The following is a 15,149-nucleotide window of genomic DNA, read 5'->3' on the forward strand; positions in this document are numbered from 1 at the left end:
TGCATGTTTCATGGGTGATGCATGGTGAGTGACAGAAATGCATGTGTCATGGGTGATGCATGCGTCATGGGCGATGCGTGGTGGGTGACAGAAATGCATGTTTCATGGGTGATGCATGCGTCACGGGTGATGCGTGGTGGGTGACAGAAATGCATGCGTCATGGGTGATGCAGAAATGCATGCGTCATGGGTGATGCATGCGTCACGGGTGATGCGTGGTGGGTGACAGAAATGCATGTTTCATGGGTGATGCATGGTGGGTGACAGAAATGCATGTTTCATGGGTGATGCATGCGTCACGGGTGATGCGTGGTGGGTGACAGAAATGCATGCGTCATGGGTGATGCAGAAATGCATGCGTCATGGGTGATGCATGCGTCACGGGTGATGCGTGGTGGGTGACAGAAATGTATGCGTCATGGGTGATGCGTGGTGGGTGACAGAAATGCATGCGTCATGGGTGATGCATGCGTCACGGGTGATGCGTGGTGGGTGACAGAAATGTATGCGTCATGGGTGATGCACGATGCGTGGTGGGTGACAGAAATGCATGCGTCATGGGTGATGCATGGTGAGTGACAGAAATGCATGTGTCATGGGTGATGCATGGTGAGTGACAGAAATGCATGTTTCATGGGTGATGCATGGTGAGTGACAGAAATGCATGTGTCATGGGCGATGCGTGGTGGGTGACAGAAATGCATGCGTCATGGGTGATGCATGCGTCACGGGTGATGCGTGGTGGGTGACAGAAATGCATGCGTCATGGGTGATGCATGGTGAGTGACAGAAATGCATGCATCATGGGTGATGCATGTTGGGTGACAGAGATGCTGTCACGTTTCGATAGTCCGTCTTTGTATTTAGGTCAGGTTTGTTTGTTCTTGTCGACTTAGTTTAGTTTAGTCTGGGTTTTGTTTGGTGTTAAGTACTTTCATGTTTAGCTGACCTCTACATTACTTTTTCATTTTGAAGATTTGCTTCACTTTGTGTTAAAAAATATCCAAATGTTTAATCCTTTCAACCTGCAGCTCAGGTGCATCAGAAGGTCTCTGGCGCTGCTGCAGACATCAACCTCCACCAGAACTTCACCCAACATCTGCATTGACACACAGGTGGAGGGATGTGGTCCATAACCTGCTCCACCCCCACCTCCGCCCTGAGAAACAAGGATTAATTCATCTGCGTTTGTTTGGCTGCCTGTGGGACGCTGAGTAGGCGGGCTTTAGGACCCCGCGGCGTGCCGCTCCATGCAGGCAGACGTCCGGAGGAGAGCTGCTCTCCGGTGCTGAGGCAGGAGTCAGGAGGCAGGAGTCAGAAGGCGGGAGCGGCCGCGAACATCCTCCGGTAAGACGCGCAACAGTTTTCCGCGTTTGTGTCATGACTTCCTCCGGTTCTGTCTCGCGGCCACGCTAACATCCACGCGCGACAGCTTTTTATTTTTTATTTATTTATTTATTTTGGCAGCGGGCTCAGCTTTGGAGGTGCGTCACTTCTTCCGCGCGTTGACATCCCGCGTGTTATGACACACCTGCGTCCTGCAGCAGCCGCGTGGGAACAATCACGAGTCTCTCGAAGGTGTTTTTTTCACTTTAAAAAGTAAAAGGGACTGAACGGGAAGTTCTTATTATGAAATTCAGCATTTTTTATTTTATTTTTAGGATTTAACTCTTTAAAACCGGAAATTAAAACAGTAAACCGGTTGCCGTTCGGGACATTCACCAGGGCTCAGAAAGATAAGATGTCTTCATACGTCAGGTAAACGTTTCTGTGAAACAAACGTCACGCCTGTTGGAGGACAGCCTGCCGCCACAATGCCGTTTCCTTCAGGATCAATAAAGATTTATGATGTTTGTATACAAATGTGGTTCTGTCCAGTTTGCTGCTGACGCCTGGGTGACCCCCCCACTCAGGACATGTTGTACATTGATCCCACTGATGGACGTGCGCACAGCTGCATGACGCTCTGGCAGACCCCCCCCCACACACACACACACACACACACACTGACAGCCTTCCTCTGCAGGGGTCCAAACTGGGACCTTCTGTGCTGGGGGGTCCAGGCATCCCCCTTCCCTGTGGGGGGGCCACAGGATGGATTTACCGACACTCCGGCTGCTTTACAGTCGGAAACCCTACACCCAGGCCTACATCCCTGGTTCCCATGGCGACACACTGTCACACCTGTTGACTAATGTCCTCATTGTAAAGAAGCCCGTTTGCTTTCGACATCCAAACGGCCCGGAGGAGTTCTGAGATGTGAACGTAAGCAGCAGGGGGGGGGGGGCACGTCAGTGAGCCACTGCGGACCAGTCCTCCCCATCCCTGTCAGCCCGGAATGACCGTGTTACCCGGAGACGGCGGATCGCTGGCCTGAACCTGCGGGGCATTCTCTCTGCCTTCTCCTGGGGCTGTAAATCAGGAGGGCCCCCACCCGAGTGGCCCGCTCTCAGAGCAGCGTCACATCACAGCTGCTCCAATCTGGTTTTCTGGAAAACAGCGTGTTGTTAACCACTAAGGCGGGACGGACTTGCTGCACGAGTCTGCCCCTTTCTCAGGTGTTCATGTGCGGCTGCTGTTTCCATCAACCAGAAATGACCAAAGTGATGGGCGCAGAACCCCCCCCCCCAGGGCCGCTGAACCCCCTGCAGCATCGTTACAGAGCAGTAAATCAAATTCACTATTCAGTTTGCCTGTTTTGAACACAGCTGATGGAAACAGAGAAGCAGAAACCGGAGCAGTTCTTTCTGAAAATCTGTCATCATGTCTGTCACGTTCTGAGGTGCAGCACAAAATCAACAAACCTTTCTGTTTCTGCTGCTGAGGTAGAGCGGTCAGCCTCTGGTTGGTGGACGGCAGGTCGGGTTTCCACCTTGTTCCCCTACAAGGTGTCCTTGGGGAAGACACTGAACCCACGTTGCTCCTGGGGGTTACAGGATGGCGCCACTGCTGGGCAGCAGAGTGTGTTTCTGTGTTTGTGCGTGGGTGCACGGCCTTCGAGGACACGCCATTTAGCGTTTCTCAAGAAGAATCTGCTGTTGGGGGAGACCTCATCAGACCTGGTCGGACAGGAGTGACGTCCTCTTGGTGCTGGAGGCTCAAAGAATCCGCTGAAGGAGAAACGTGGTTCTTAAACCTGCTCCGAATCCTCTTCAGGTCTTCATCTGAGCCACAAACTTTGCTCATGCCTCCAAAGCCTCTTTGCTGCTTGAAAAATGTCCCATTCAGACTGCCGTAGTGCTTGTTTTGGGGCTTCAGTGACGGACACCAGACGATGCTGGGACCATGTTCGCTTCCAAAGTGCCGTTTCTTTCATGATAATTTGGATAAATATTTATGCTGTACGGAACGTTTTACATAGAAAAACACTACCATAAGACAAAAATGTGGCACTAATATTAATGTCAGAGTCAATAAAACTCAAAAACACCAGAAAACCTGAGAATCAGACGCCCATAAAGGGATGTGATGGACACAAAAATGAGACTGAGAATCTTTTCTACTAATCCCGCTTGCATTCATAAACACTACATCATCATCTACATAAGAGGTGAACATCTAACGTGAAAAGGCTCCATCTGATTGGTCAAATGCAGAAAAGGATTTATTTGATTTGTTAAATACTTCAAACCATAAGATTGTTTTAGCACATTTAAGGAAACCCTTTATTGGAATTTTTGTCGTCTTTTGCGATATGCGTAATGCACAGCTTGATGTCGCGATAACAATAAATTTGCTATTCATTGTGCAGGCTTACTTTGCAGTAACGATCCAGTATTTAGCGTTTAGTAAATGTGAGCGCAGCCTGTCAGGATCTCATGGGTCTTCTCCAGTCTTGGGTCGGTTTCATCTGCTCTGTTTTGGAAGAACAACTGGAAGACATCAGCCTTAAAAGGTGTTTTAAAGATGTGGACACCAGTGGGATCATAACTGGATTTTCACCTGCAGGACTTTATCTGTTAGAGAAGATTCTGATTTCAGTGAGAGAGAAGAGAAAACCGTCTGAAATGGAGCATTTTCAGTGGATGAAGTGCAGCTCTCTGTTCTTTCTGGGGAAATCACAGCGGACAACCAGGACTGAGAGGAAGACGTGCGACCAGCAGAGCTGTGAAGCAGCTGGGGGCTGCAGTGCGGGGGCGGCGCGGGACCACTTCCTCTTGAAGAAAAGTTTCTCCTCCTGCAGCTTGTAGCTCCGGTTGCTTTTCTCACACATGCACTTAATACATCTCAGGGTCAGAAAAGCATAAGCAGAGGTGAGAAGCAGAGGATTCACATCTTCCTGGGGATCATCAGGGTGGGGCCACAAACAGAGGCCCACGACCCATGTAGCTGAAATGCATGCTGGGAAACCATCACGATAGTTAATGTCACTTCAAAAACTGTGTTTAAAGAAAACAACCTAAAGTGGGAAATCCTCACACCCTCACAGGAAAAACTCTGTTAAATGGTAATTTCCCCACCAGGTGTATAAAAGACTCAAGGTGAGAGACGAAGAAACACACAGGTGAGGCTCACCTGTACTTTTCTCAACTGCTTTGCTCTTTACAGTCCGATTCTTCATCCGACCAGAACCCCAGAACTCCTGCAGAAACCAGAGCAGTGACCTTCACACCATGTGCTGCTGTGAAAGTCTGTGAGTGGAAACCATCACAAGCAGGTGAGCACCTTCGTCTGCTGTCTGTCTGCTGTCTGTCTGCTGTCCGCCTGCTGTCCGTCTGCTGTCTGTCTGCTGTCTGTCTGCTGTCTGTCTGCTGTCCGTCTGCTGTCTGTCTGCTGTCTGTCTGCTGTCCGCCTGCTGTCCGTCTGCTGTCCGTCTGCTGTCCGTCTGCTGTCTGTCTGCTGTCTGTCTGCTGTCTGTCTGCTGTCTGTCTGCTGTCCGTCTGCTGTCCGCCTGCTGTCTGTCTGCTGTCCGCCTGCTGTCCGCCTGCTGTCTGTCTGCTGTCCGCCTGCTGTCTGTCTGCTGTCCGCCTGCTGTCTGTCTGCTGTCCGTCTGCTGTCCGCCTGCTGTCTGTCTGCTGTCCGTCTGCTGTCTGTCTGCTGTCTGTCTGCTGTCCGTCTGCTGTCCACCTGCTGTCCGCCTGCTGTCTGTCTGCTGTCCACCTGCTGTCGTCTGCTGTCCGTCTGCTGTCCGCCTGCTGTCTGTCTGCTGTCCGTCTGCTGTCCGCCTGCTGTCTGTCTGCTGTCCGCCTGCTGTCCGTCTGCTGTCTGTCTGCTGTCCGTCTGCTGTCCGCCTGCTGTCCGCCTGCTGTCTGTCTGCTGTCCACCTGCTGTCGTCTGCTGTCCGTCTGCTGTCCGTCTGCTGTCTGTCTGCTGTCCGTCTGCTGTCCACCTGCTGTCCGCCTGCTGTCTGTCTGCTGTCCACCTGCTGTCGTCTGCTGTCCACCTGCTGTCGTCTGCTGTCCGTCTGCTGTCCGTCTGCTGTCTGTCTGCTGTCCGTCTGCTGTCCACCTGCTGTCCGCCTGCTGTCTGTCTGCTGTCCGCCTGCTGTCTGTCTGCTGTCCACCTGCTGTCGTCTGCTGTCCGTCTGCTGTCCGTCTGCTGTCTGTCTGCTGTCCGTCTGCTGTCCACCTGCTGTCCGCCTGCTGTCCGTCTGCTGTCCGCCTGCTGTCCGTCTGCTGTCCGTCTGCGGTCTGTCTGCTGTCCGCCTGCTGTCTGTCTGCTGTCCGCCTGCTGTCTGTCTGCTGTCCGTCTGCTGTCCGCCTGCTGTCTGTCTGCTGTCCGTCTGCTGTCTGTCTGCTGTCTGTCTGCTGTCCGTCTGCTGTCCACCTGCTGTCCGCCTGCTGTCTGTCTGCTGTCCACCTGCTGTCGTCTGCTGTCCGTCTGCTGTCCGCCTGCTGTCTGTCTGCTGTCCGTCTGCTGTCCGCCTGCTGTCTGTCTGCTGTCCGCCTGCTGTCCGTCTGCTGTCTGTCTGCTGTCCGTCTGCTGTCCGCCTGCTGTCCGCCTGCTGTCTGTCTGCTGTCCACCTGCTGTCGTCTGCTGTCCGTCTGCTGTCCGTCTGCTGTCTGTCTGCTGTCCGTCTGCTGTCCACCTGCTGTCCGCCTGCTGTCTGTCTGCTGTCCACCTGCTGTCGTCTGCTGTCCGTCTGCTGTCTGTCTGCTGTCCGTCTGCTGTCCACCTGCTGTCCGTCTGCTGTCCGCCTGCTGTCTGTCTGCTGTCTGTCTGCTGTCTGTCTGCTGTCTGTCTGCTGTCCGTCTGCTGTCTGTCTGCTGTCTGTCTGCTGTCCGTCTGCTGTCCACCTGCTGTCCGCCTGCTGTCTGTCTGCTGTCCACCTGCTGTCGTCTGCTGTCCGTCTGCTGTCTGTCTGCTGTCCGTCTGCTGTCTGTCTGCTGTCCGTCTGCTGTCTGTCTGCTGTCTGTCTGCTGTCCGTCTGCTGTCTGTCTGCTGTCTGTCTGCTGTCCGTCTGCTGTCTGTCTGCTGTCTGTCTGCTGTCCGTCTGCTGTCCACCTGCTGTCCGCCTGCTGTCTGTCTGCTGTCCACCTGCTGTCGTCTGCTGTCCGTCTGCTGTCTGTCTGCTGTCCGTCTGCTGTCTGTCTGCTGTCCGTCTGCTGTCTGTCTGCTGTCTGTCTGCTGTCTGTCTGCTGTCTGTCTGCTGTCCGTCTGCTGTCTGTCTGCTGTCTGTCTGCTGTCCGTCTGCTGTCCGTCTGCTGTCCACCTGCTGTCCAAAATCCCCAAACTTATCTCAGTTTTATTGGCACCAAAGTTAGAGCCAATAAAAAAATATTTCAGGAAATTTTCAGGTTTTATTCTTTTTTTTAACTGATTAAAGGAAAAATAAACATCCTAAACAGAAATATAACGATAAATAATGGCTTTGGATGCAGTTTCAACATTTATCAAGCCTCAATTTTTTATCCAGTCCAAACTTCAGTTTATACAAACAGTATTTTTACAGAATTCCTAGAAAAAAACCCAGAAAACAATCATTTGTGGTCTGAAGAAAACAGTTTTGTCTTGTTCCAAAACATGAGCCAGTAGTTTCTGCTTCTTTTTCCAGGTGCACAAAGTCGTCTGCAGAGCCTCAGGCGTGCGGCGTGATGGGAGGTGCTGCGGTGGACGTGGATACGGGCGGCGTTAAGGCTCCGGATGGCGGCTGGGGCTGGGCGGTTCTGGCTGGGTGCTTCGTCATCACAGGGTTCTCTTACGCCTTCCCCAAAGCCGTCAGCGTGTTCTTCAAAGAGCTGACCAAGGAGTTCGACGTCGGCTACAGCGACACCGCCTGGATCTCCTCCATCCTGCTCGCCATGCTTTATGGCACAGGTGAGCCGCCGCGTGTTTACCTTACACAGCGGGAGCAGGCTTATGGGCTGCACAAGATAATATGACTGCAAACAAACACGGCAGCGGGCTGATACCGTCTGATTTGAGTCCGGCCTGTTTCAAACCCAACATGACGCCGTCAAACATCTGTTCTTTTCTTTGAAGCCTCCCGTCGTCTTCTGATCCATCCTAAGAGCGTTCCCGGTGGCCTTTTTGCAGTTTGTTAAAAATTCATCTCTGAGCGGGGACTGTTGACACGGAGCAACCCCGCCCCCACTTCCCGTCACCCATCTGTCTACAGGATCTCCTGCTAGCTCACAGCCCCTCACACCCCCAACCCGACATAAGCAACAAAAACGGTGAATAGTATCAGATCCATCCGTCCAGTTTAGATCCAGATTCCAGCTCAGACCAGGAAAACAGACGTTCATGGATGAGGTTGGATCTGCTGCAGAAATATTGTCCGTGTGAAAAAAGGTTTTCTAAATGTAACGAGAGACTTGTGTGTCTGTAAAAATGTTTTGCATCTGCAGAAAAAAATTGTCCGTCCACTGAGATGTTTGTGTGTGAAACGTCACGTGCACTGATACAACGACAAAACCCAACTTCCAAGCACAATCCTTTGGCTTCTCAATAAATTAGCCAATCAGCAGCCTTTCACTGTCAGCCAATCAGTGCACTGCTCTGAACAGAGGGTCAGATGCATGATTTCCATGCCAGGAGAAAAATAATTATTAACTCTAGGCAAAGGAGACCAGACGACAAATAGCGGGAGATGCCCCAAATATGGGAATTGATGTTTCATTAAGACGTTGCAGCTAAAAGATGAAGGGTTGATTGTTTTTAGTTCCAGAAAATTCTGATGGTATCTTCCGGCCTTTTTTCTTGTCTACTTTTTGTAGAATTCTTTTAGATTTTTTACTACATTTACCAACATATTGCAGACCTACAGACATGAAACATGTTTGCAGAGGCATGAATCTCTTGTTGCAGCTACAAAACTTTTCCACACTTTTGCAACAAATCTAACATGCATGGATCTATTTGTCTATAAGTGGATGGAGTGGAGCAGGAAGACGTCACAAAGAAGCTCTTTTTGAAACAGAATCTTTCCATCTGCTCCTGATTCACAGCGATTAGAATAAAGAAAAACGTAACTTTCTTTGTATACATCCTCCATCGGGAGAAAAATGCTACAAGAACACGTTAAAGTTTAAATTTCAACAGAGTGTCTCTTTAAATGTCAGTAAAATGTTGAGTGATTGATGCTGTCGGCTGACCTGAACTACTTTCATTTTCATTCTGCTAAAGTCTAGAACAGTTTCCTTCCCATGCGTTTCCTCCGTCGCTGTGCTGTGCAGACCTGTGAACGTCCACGCCCTCAGAGGAAAAGCTCTTTCTGGCTGATCCACAGACTCGTGGTTCAATTCCTGCTTATTTCTGGGTGCAAAAGCCACAACACCTTCGTTTGTCTTTGGCTCTGCTTTTATTCTGTACAGCTGGAATGTTTCCCTCAGATATCACAGTCACTGGTGGACCTTCCCTGGAGACGCGTGTCCATAAATCTGAAGGTTGGGCGTGTCTTTCTTTACAATGACTCCATCCATTTGTCCGACCATTGAAGGAGAAAACGTTTCAGTCAAAGAGTTTACGTCTGCATTGTGGACCAGTTCTATGGAAATGAAGGATTGCTCAGGGGCACGCCGGGCAGGGGGCCTAGTTTTCTTTTTTGACGTCACAACAGGAAGACCACACTCCTGAGGCCAGAAGAGAAGAAACTTCAGGAGGAGCAAGTTCAGGCCGTCCAATCCTGACACAAGTGGCTTATGGGATGCTCCAGGGGGAGGATGGGGGCCACACCATCAGGGGGAGGATGGTGTGGTGCACGGTTCTTCTTTATGTACCATGGAAGAAAGTGGTCAGTCAGAAGCTCCTCCTACTTTTCAGAGGTCATTTTCACACCTTAGGGGACCTTAAAGGAGCTGACCAGCTCTCTCACCATGGTTCCAGCCCAAACCATGACTCCACCACCTTCTTGCTGACATCACAGCCTTTTTGGGACATGGTTGCCATCCACCAACCACCCACTGCTCCGTCTGGACCATCCAGGGTTGTACGGCACTCATCAGTAAACAAGAAACTGAGTCTTCATGTCTGTGTGGGTCCACTGCAGCCACTTCTGCTTGTGAGGGTCGTTTTCAAAGGTTTACGTGGAACTGCAAGCCTCTGGAGGATCCTACACCTCAATGTTGGTAGGACTCCAGACACAATAGCAGCTTTACATCTGTGCTTTCTGCTTTGTAAATTCATGGTCACTGCTGTCGTAGACTGGTGTCCGTGGTCCAAAGAGCCCAGAGACACAAAATGAGTTTAACTGAAAAACAAAGAATTTTATTTTTGACACTTAAACACAGTTTGCATAATAATGTAGAACTCACCGTAGAGTTAACTTTAATTTTTCCACTAAAGTACTTTAAAATACCACCAAACAAGGGAGTCAGCATCAAACACACAGCGTTCCATGACTGTCCCCTTTTCTGCTAAATCAAATGAAAAATATTCTCCAAACAGACAGTGGCCGGCCACCCGCCCTCCTAGGACATGCAGGAGGGTTCGAACGTCTCCTGGGAACATGCAGGGAGAGTAGCGTCCCAGTGGTTCCCATGCAAATGACAGAAGGGAAATCGTACCAGCAACCACATTCCTATCTAACAGTAAGAGGAATGTCCCAGCAACCCGCCTGGGAAGCAAAATGTTGACAAGAGAGATATTTGAGCAACAAAATACCAAACACTCATAATACCCATGGACAGCTGATGATGATGATGGGTCTCCAATCTTTATCACTAACAGGAGACACAGAAACACAACAGTGTATGGATGTTTTCAGGAACATTATCCAATACATTTAAAAACAATCGTTCCTGCATATTTGAGAACACAACCACAAAGAGGCACAATCCAGTTGTTTGGGTGCTGGTTCCAAGCCGGAGTAAATGCAAAGGGTTGTGTCAGGAACCGACCCCAACTCAACGCCAAAGACAAACCCGTTGTGTGAATTACAAACAGAACTTTCATGCTGGATCAGTCGTGGCTCGCATTAACAGGGACTCACCTACTGGGTGACAGTAGAAACCGGACTACTGCTGGTGGAAGAAGGAGAAGGAAGGAGAGGAGAGGAAATGCAGGAACTTTGAATGTTTTTACCATGCATGACCGCTTGCTCTCTGCAGGTCCTTTGTGCAGCATATTGGTGAACCGCTTCGGCTGTCGGCCTGTCATGATGGTGGGCGGCCTCTTTGCGTCTTTGGGAATGATCCTGAGCTCCTTCGCCACCAACATCATCCACATCTACCTCACAACCGGAGTCATTACAGGTTTGTCTGCTCTGTGATTCCAGGGACCACACAGTTTACATGTTTGATGTTGCTGGAAATGCTTTTGTGCCACGTGGACAACCGGCTGTGTTTCCTCCTGCAGGTCTGGGGTTGGCCCTGAACTTTCAGCCGTCTCTCATCATGCTGAACCGGTACTTCAGTGAGAAGCGGCCGTTGGCCAACGGCCTTTCAGCGGCTGGGAGCCCCGTGGCGCTGTGCTGCCTCTCTCCGCTGGGCCAGGTCCTGCAGTACCACTACGGGTGGAGGGGGGGCTTCCTCATCTTGGGTGGCATCCTGCTAAACTGCTGTGTTTGTGGAGCCCTCATGAAGCCTTTGGTTGACCCCAAGAAGGTCAAGAAACAGGACCACAACAAAGAGCAGAGCCCAGAGGAGGAGAAGATGAAAGCCAAAGCCAAACTTCTGGACTTCTCTGTGTTCAAAGACTGCGGCTTTGTCATCTACACCGTAGCAGCCTCCATCATGGTGCTCGGCCTCTTCGTGCCCCCGGTGTTTGTTGTTAGCTATGCCAAGGAGCTGGGGAACGAAGACACCAAGTCGGCGCTGCTGCTCACCATCCTGGGCTTCGTTGACATGTTTGCGCGGCCCACGTGTGGCGTGATCGCTGGGCTGAAATGGGTTCGGCCGCGCTGCGTCTACCTCTTCAGCTTTGCCATGCTCTTCAATGGAATCACCGACCTCATTGGCTCACAGGTGAGTGCGTGTTCGTCCAGAGCTGGTCTTCAGGTGCTTTGGGCTCTAACACCTCACCTCTTTCCAGTCCAAAGACTACCCGTCCCTGGTGGTCTTCTGCATCTTCTTCGGTATCTCCTATGGAATGGTGGGGGCGCTGCAGTTTGAGGTTCTGATGACCATTGTGGGGACGGAGAAATTCTCCAGCGCCATCGGCCTGGTCCTGTTAATGGAAGCTATTGCTGTGCTGGTGGGGCCGCCGAGTGCAGGTGGGTGCAAGAATGCGAGCTGGCGTTAACGACGGGTGCCGCTCAAGCTGCCGTTCCTTCACCTGAAGTTAGGACACTGGTACATGTCATTTAAAGTTGTGTTTTTAACATTTCCTTCTTATGAGGATGGAGAATATTTATAATGATAATCAAGATGAAATTTGCCTTTCTGAGTATTTTTTATTCAGATTGCTGTGAATCAGGAGCAGACAAAATAAAAAGAGCTTATTTGTGATGGAGAAAATACGCTGGGCGGGGCCACAGTCTCCAAGCTCCGCCCCTTTCAGATCCTCCACCTGCAGACCAATGTATCCATGAACGTCTCTGTTTTTCTGGTCTGAGCTGGAATCTGGATCAGAACTGGACGGATGGATGGATCTGATACTGATCACCATTTTTGATGCACCGCTAATGTTAGGTTGGAGAAGGGCTGTAAGCTAGCAGGAGAGAGGGTAAACAGGTGGATGATGGGAAATAAGACTTGAGGTCAGTGGATCCGTGATCTCCTAGCCACCTCAGAGAATAACTTCTGATGAACTCCTGCCGCTCTGCAGAAACTATGTCCTCAGAAACTACGATCGTAGCAGAAACTACGATCTAGATTTTGGCTAAAAACAGCCTCATCATCATAAAAATACCACCGGGAAGCAGATCAGAAGGTGATCGCAGTGGGACTGTAATACTTTTATGATATGACAGAATACAACTAAGACAGGCAGAAATCAATAATAAGATCAATGCAAAGGTGTTCATGTCAGATTGTAATCAAGTTTTAAAAAGGCTTCCCATAGAGCCGCATGGTCACGTCTGCATTCTCCAGTGAAAACACTGTTGGTTTGGGTTTCCACCTCCGTACTTCAGGTTGGAGCTGCGCTGAAACATCAGCGTGACCTGTGGCGGTGGGGCGGGGGGGCTGGGGCGCTTAACCAACATTTTCAGGTCATCAGATTCTATTTATGAGAGTCTGATGACCGTCCGGCTCCAGCGCAGCCTTCATCTCGGTCGCTGACGGGTTTCCTGCTTCTCTTTGCTTTCGCAGGTCGGCTGCTCGACGCCACACACAACTACATGACCATCTTCCTGCTGGCAGGATGTGAGGTCGTGCTCTCAGCGGTGGTTTTGGCCACCTGTAACTTCCTGTTCATCAAGATAGCGCCGGAAGTCAAGCCGGAGGGCAACGCAGTGACAGACGACTCCGAAGCAAACGCCTGCAGCAGGAGTGGGGAGGGGGATGAAGGCGAGGAGGAGGAGGAGTTAGGGGCTGAAAGGGGGGAGGAGGTCAGGCCAAAGAGCGTGATGGTGAACACACAGGAAGTGGAGAGGTTCCTCAAAGAACCTCAGCCGAACGGCAGCATGGCGGCCAGTCCTGAAACGTGCCTGTGAGGCGGAATAGGGAGGGGCTTAACCGCCGCCATCCCAGCTGAAATGCTTTTCGTATAATTCCATGTTTATTCCAGGTGTTGTTCTGTGTTTTGGTGGGGAGGGATTGAAGCCACTGCCTTTGCAACATCCCCAAGCCAATGCCGGTCAGACCTTCGTAACAGAAGTTTGTGCCTGAAGTCGCTGCAGAACCGCCGTGTGGCGCCCGCCACCAGCCAAGACCTCCGAGGGACCAGCGGGACCACATCCTGTTCCTACTGTTAGTTCATCACACCGGGACGCCGTTTGCACTGATTCAATAGCTTGGAGGAGTCGGCGGGGGGTTTTAGCAATAGCTTTCAGTTTTATTTAACCCTTTACTGATGGAGACCAAAACTCTGGAGGGGGCCGACAATGTCGGGACGTCCCAAACAGAGTCAATAAGACCTGAAGACCGCAGCCGCATCTTCTCCTGGACCCACCTTTTGTTTTGAAATTCCTCCGCCTTGTTGTTGATGTCCGGAGGCTGTTCCCATGGCAACAGAGGCAGGAACTCCCCAAGCTGCAAAACACAACTTTGTGCGACCCCCCCCCCGGCCCTCTCAGATGAAGACCAAAAGCAGCCCAACTCACCCGTTTCACAAACCCCCATGAGCCCTTTCAGCCTCCCGTCACCTTTTCTGGGGATGGAAGCGGATCAGCCGGAGGTTTGGGGGCGGGTGGGACGCATCCACAGAGCACAAAGGCTCATGGGAAACTCATTTCGGTCCTGAACGAACCCACACGCTGCTTTCGCTGTTCGACGTTGCAAAGAGCTTTGATGGAGCCAGAAGTGTGTTTCTGTTGTGTTTGTTGTGTGGCGTCTTGCTCACATTTTTGTGTCACAGCTGTCTGTGTGTGTGTGTGGGGGGGGGGTCAGTGCTGGCCCCCCTGCTGTGGGAGTCCTGAACGGGGGGGAGGCGACGTTTGTCTCGTGCTTCTTCACTCCGGTGTCGTCGTTTGTCCCCAAGAAATGCTGCTTTCCCCTCAGTGATGAAGAGTGAGGAGGAGGAGGGTGGTGAATGTCGCTGCCTCAGTGTCCAGTGTTGTCTGTACGTCTGTTTTACTGAAGCTGTATTAAAAAGGATAATATTTAGTCTCTTAAGTTTCTGTGGATTCATGAGAATTCCTTTCTGAAGTTCACAGACAGATTCAAGTCAAGGAACTTTTTTTAAACCGTGTTTCCATCCATCTAGGAGGCCTGCAGATAAAACCGGAATCATTTATTGAGTTATGTTCAACACCAGACGAAGAAAACAAACGTTTAAGATGAAGAAACGGCAGAAAAAACACAAAGTTGAACATAAAAACAGCAATAAAACGATAAAATCCTCTCAGCTCGACGTTCACCAAAACCATCCTGACTGAACTGCAAAAAAAACCAAATCATTGAATCCCAGACAGGAACGCCAGTCAGAATCTGAAGATGTCCCAACGACAAAGAGGGTGGGGGTCAAAGGAGGAAGCCCAGACATAAAACACCCCAGCAAACCCGTATGGGGTCAGAACCGACCGCTCTGGACTCCTGCTGGGGAGGAACAGCAAGGCGCTCAGATTGAACCTGATTGAGGCTTCACAGCACCTGACCAGAACCAGAACCAGAACCGCTCAGTGAAAGCATGAGAATCCAGTCCTAACGTAAGTGCCGCCTGTTCTTGGAGAGCGTCCTGTTCTGTTGCTATAACATCTAAAAATAATAATTAAAAACACAGATAAATGTTTGGAAAACTTATGAGGAACAAACTTGCAACACTTGAGCATCTCTGAGACTTTAGAAATCCTGACTGTTTGAAAACTGAGACGATGAATCCGTCAAACGTCTGAAACCATCCAGCAGATGCTGGTCTTTCCCGTGTCATTCACGGTCCCTGAACTCATCAGGGACTTAGCTTTGAAAATAAGATTGTGAAACCCCAAATCAGTTTAGTGGAGCTGTCAGACATTTTTCACATTGTTTTGACCTCGTCTCTACTTTGTTTGTGGATTTTTATTTTTTTCTGTTTTGTCTCTACATGTTTAATCTTTAGTTATAAAGCAACATACAGTAAGAAAATGACTAAATGGACCACAGTACTCGGAATTGAGTTTTTCAGACAGTTTTGTGGAATAAATGTGTAATATATTTAAAAAATATGTCTTTAAAAAACGAAGAAAAGGA

General features: G+C 50.2%; 1 protein-coding gene across 1 annotated transcript; it reads left to right on the forward strand.

Annotated features, from left to right (window-relative positions):
* The first annotated feature begins 1,208 nt into the window (after positions 1-1,208).
* slc16a3a (solute carrier family 16 member 3a) lies at positions 1,209-14,096 on the forward strand. Its single transcript, XM_011478662.4, has 7 exons — positions 1,209-1,347; positions 4,549-4,657; positions 6,995-7,257; positions 10,491-10,634; positions 10,738-11,345; positions 11,413-11,593; positions 12,633-14,096. The coding sequence occupies exons 3-7, from the start codon at positions 7,035-7,037 to the stop codon at positions 12,974-12,976; spliced, it is 1,500 nt and encodes a 499-aa protein (XP_011476964.1). The 5' UTR covers positions 1,209-1,347; positions 4,549-4,657; positions 6,995-7,034; the 3' UTR covers positions 12,977-14,096.
* Positions 14,097-15,149: the final 1,053 nt, after the last annotated feature.

The sequence above is a fragment of the Oryzias latipes genome, chromosome 8 (genome assembly GCF_053564925.1).
Source record: "Oryzias latipes strain Hd-rR chromosome 8, Olatipes_Hd-rR_3.1".
Classification (NCBI taxonomy): domain Eukaryota; kingdom Metazoa; phylum Chordata; class Actinopteri; order Beloniformes; family Adrianichthyidae; genus Oryzias; species Oryzias latipes.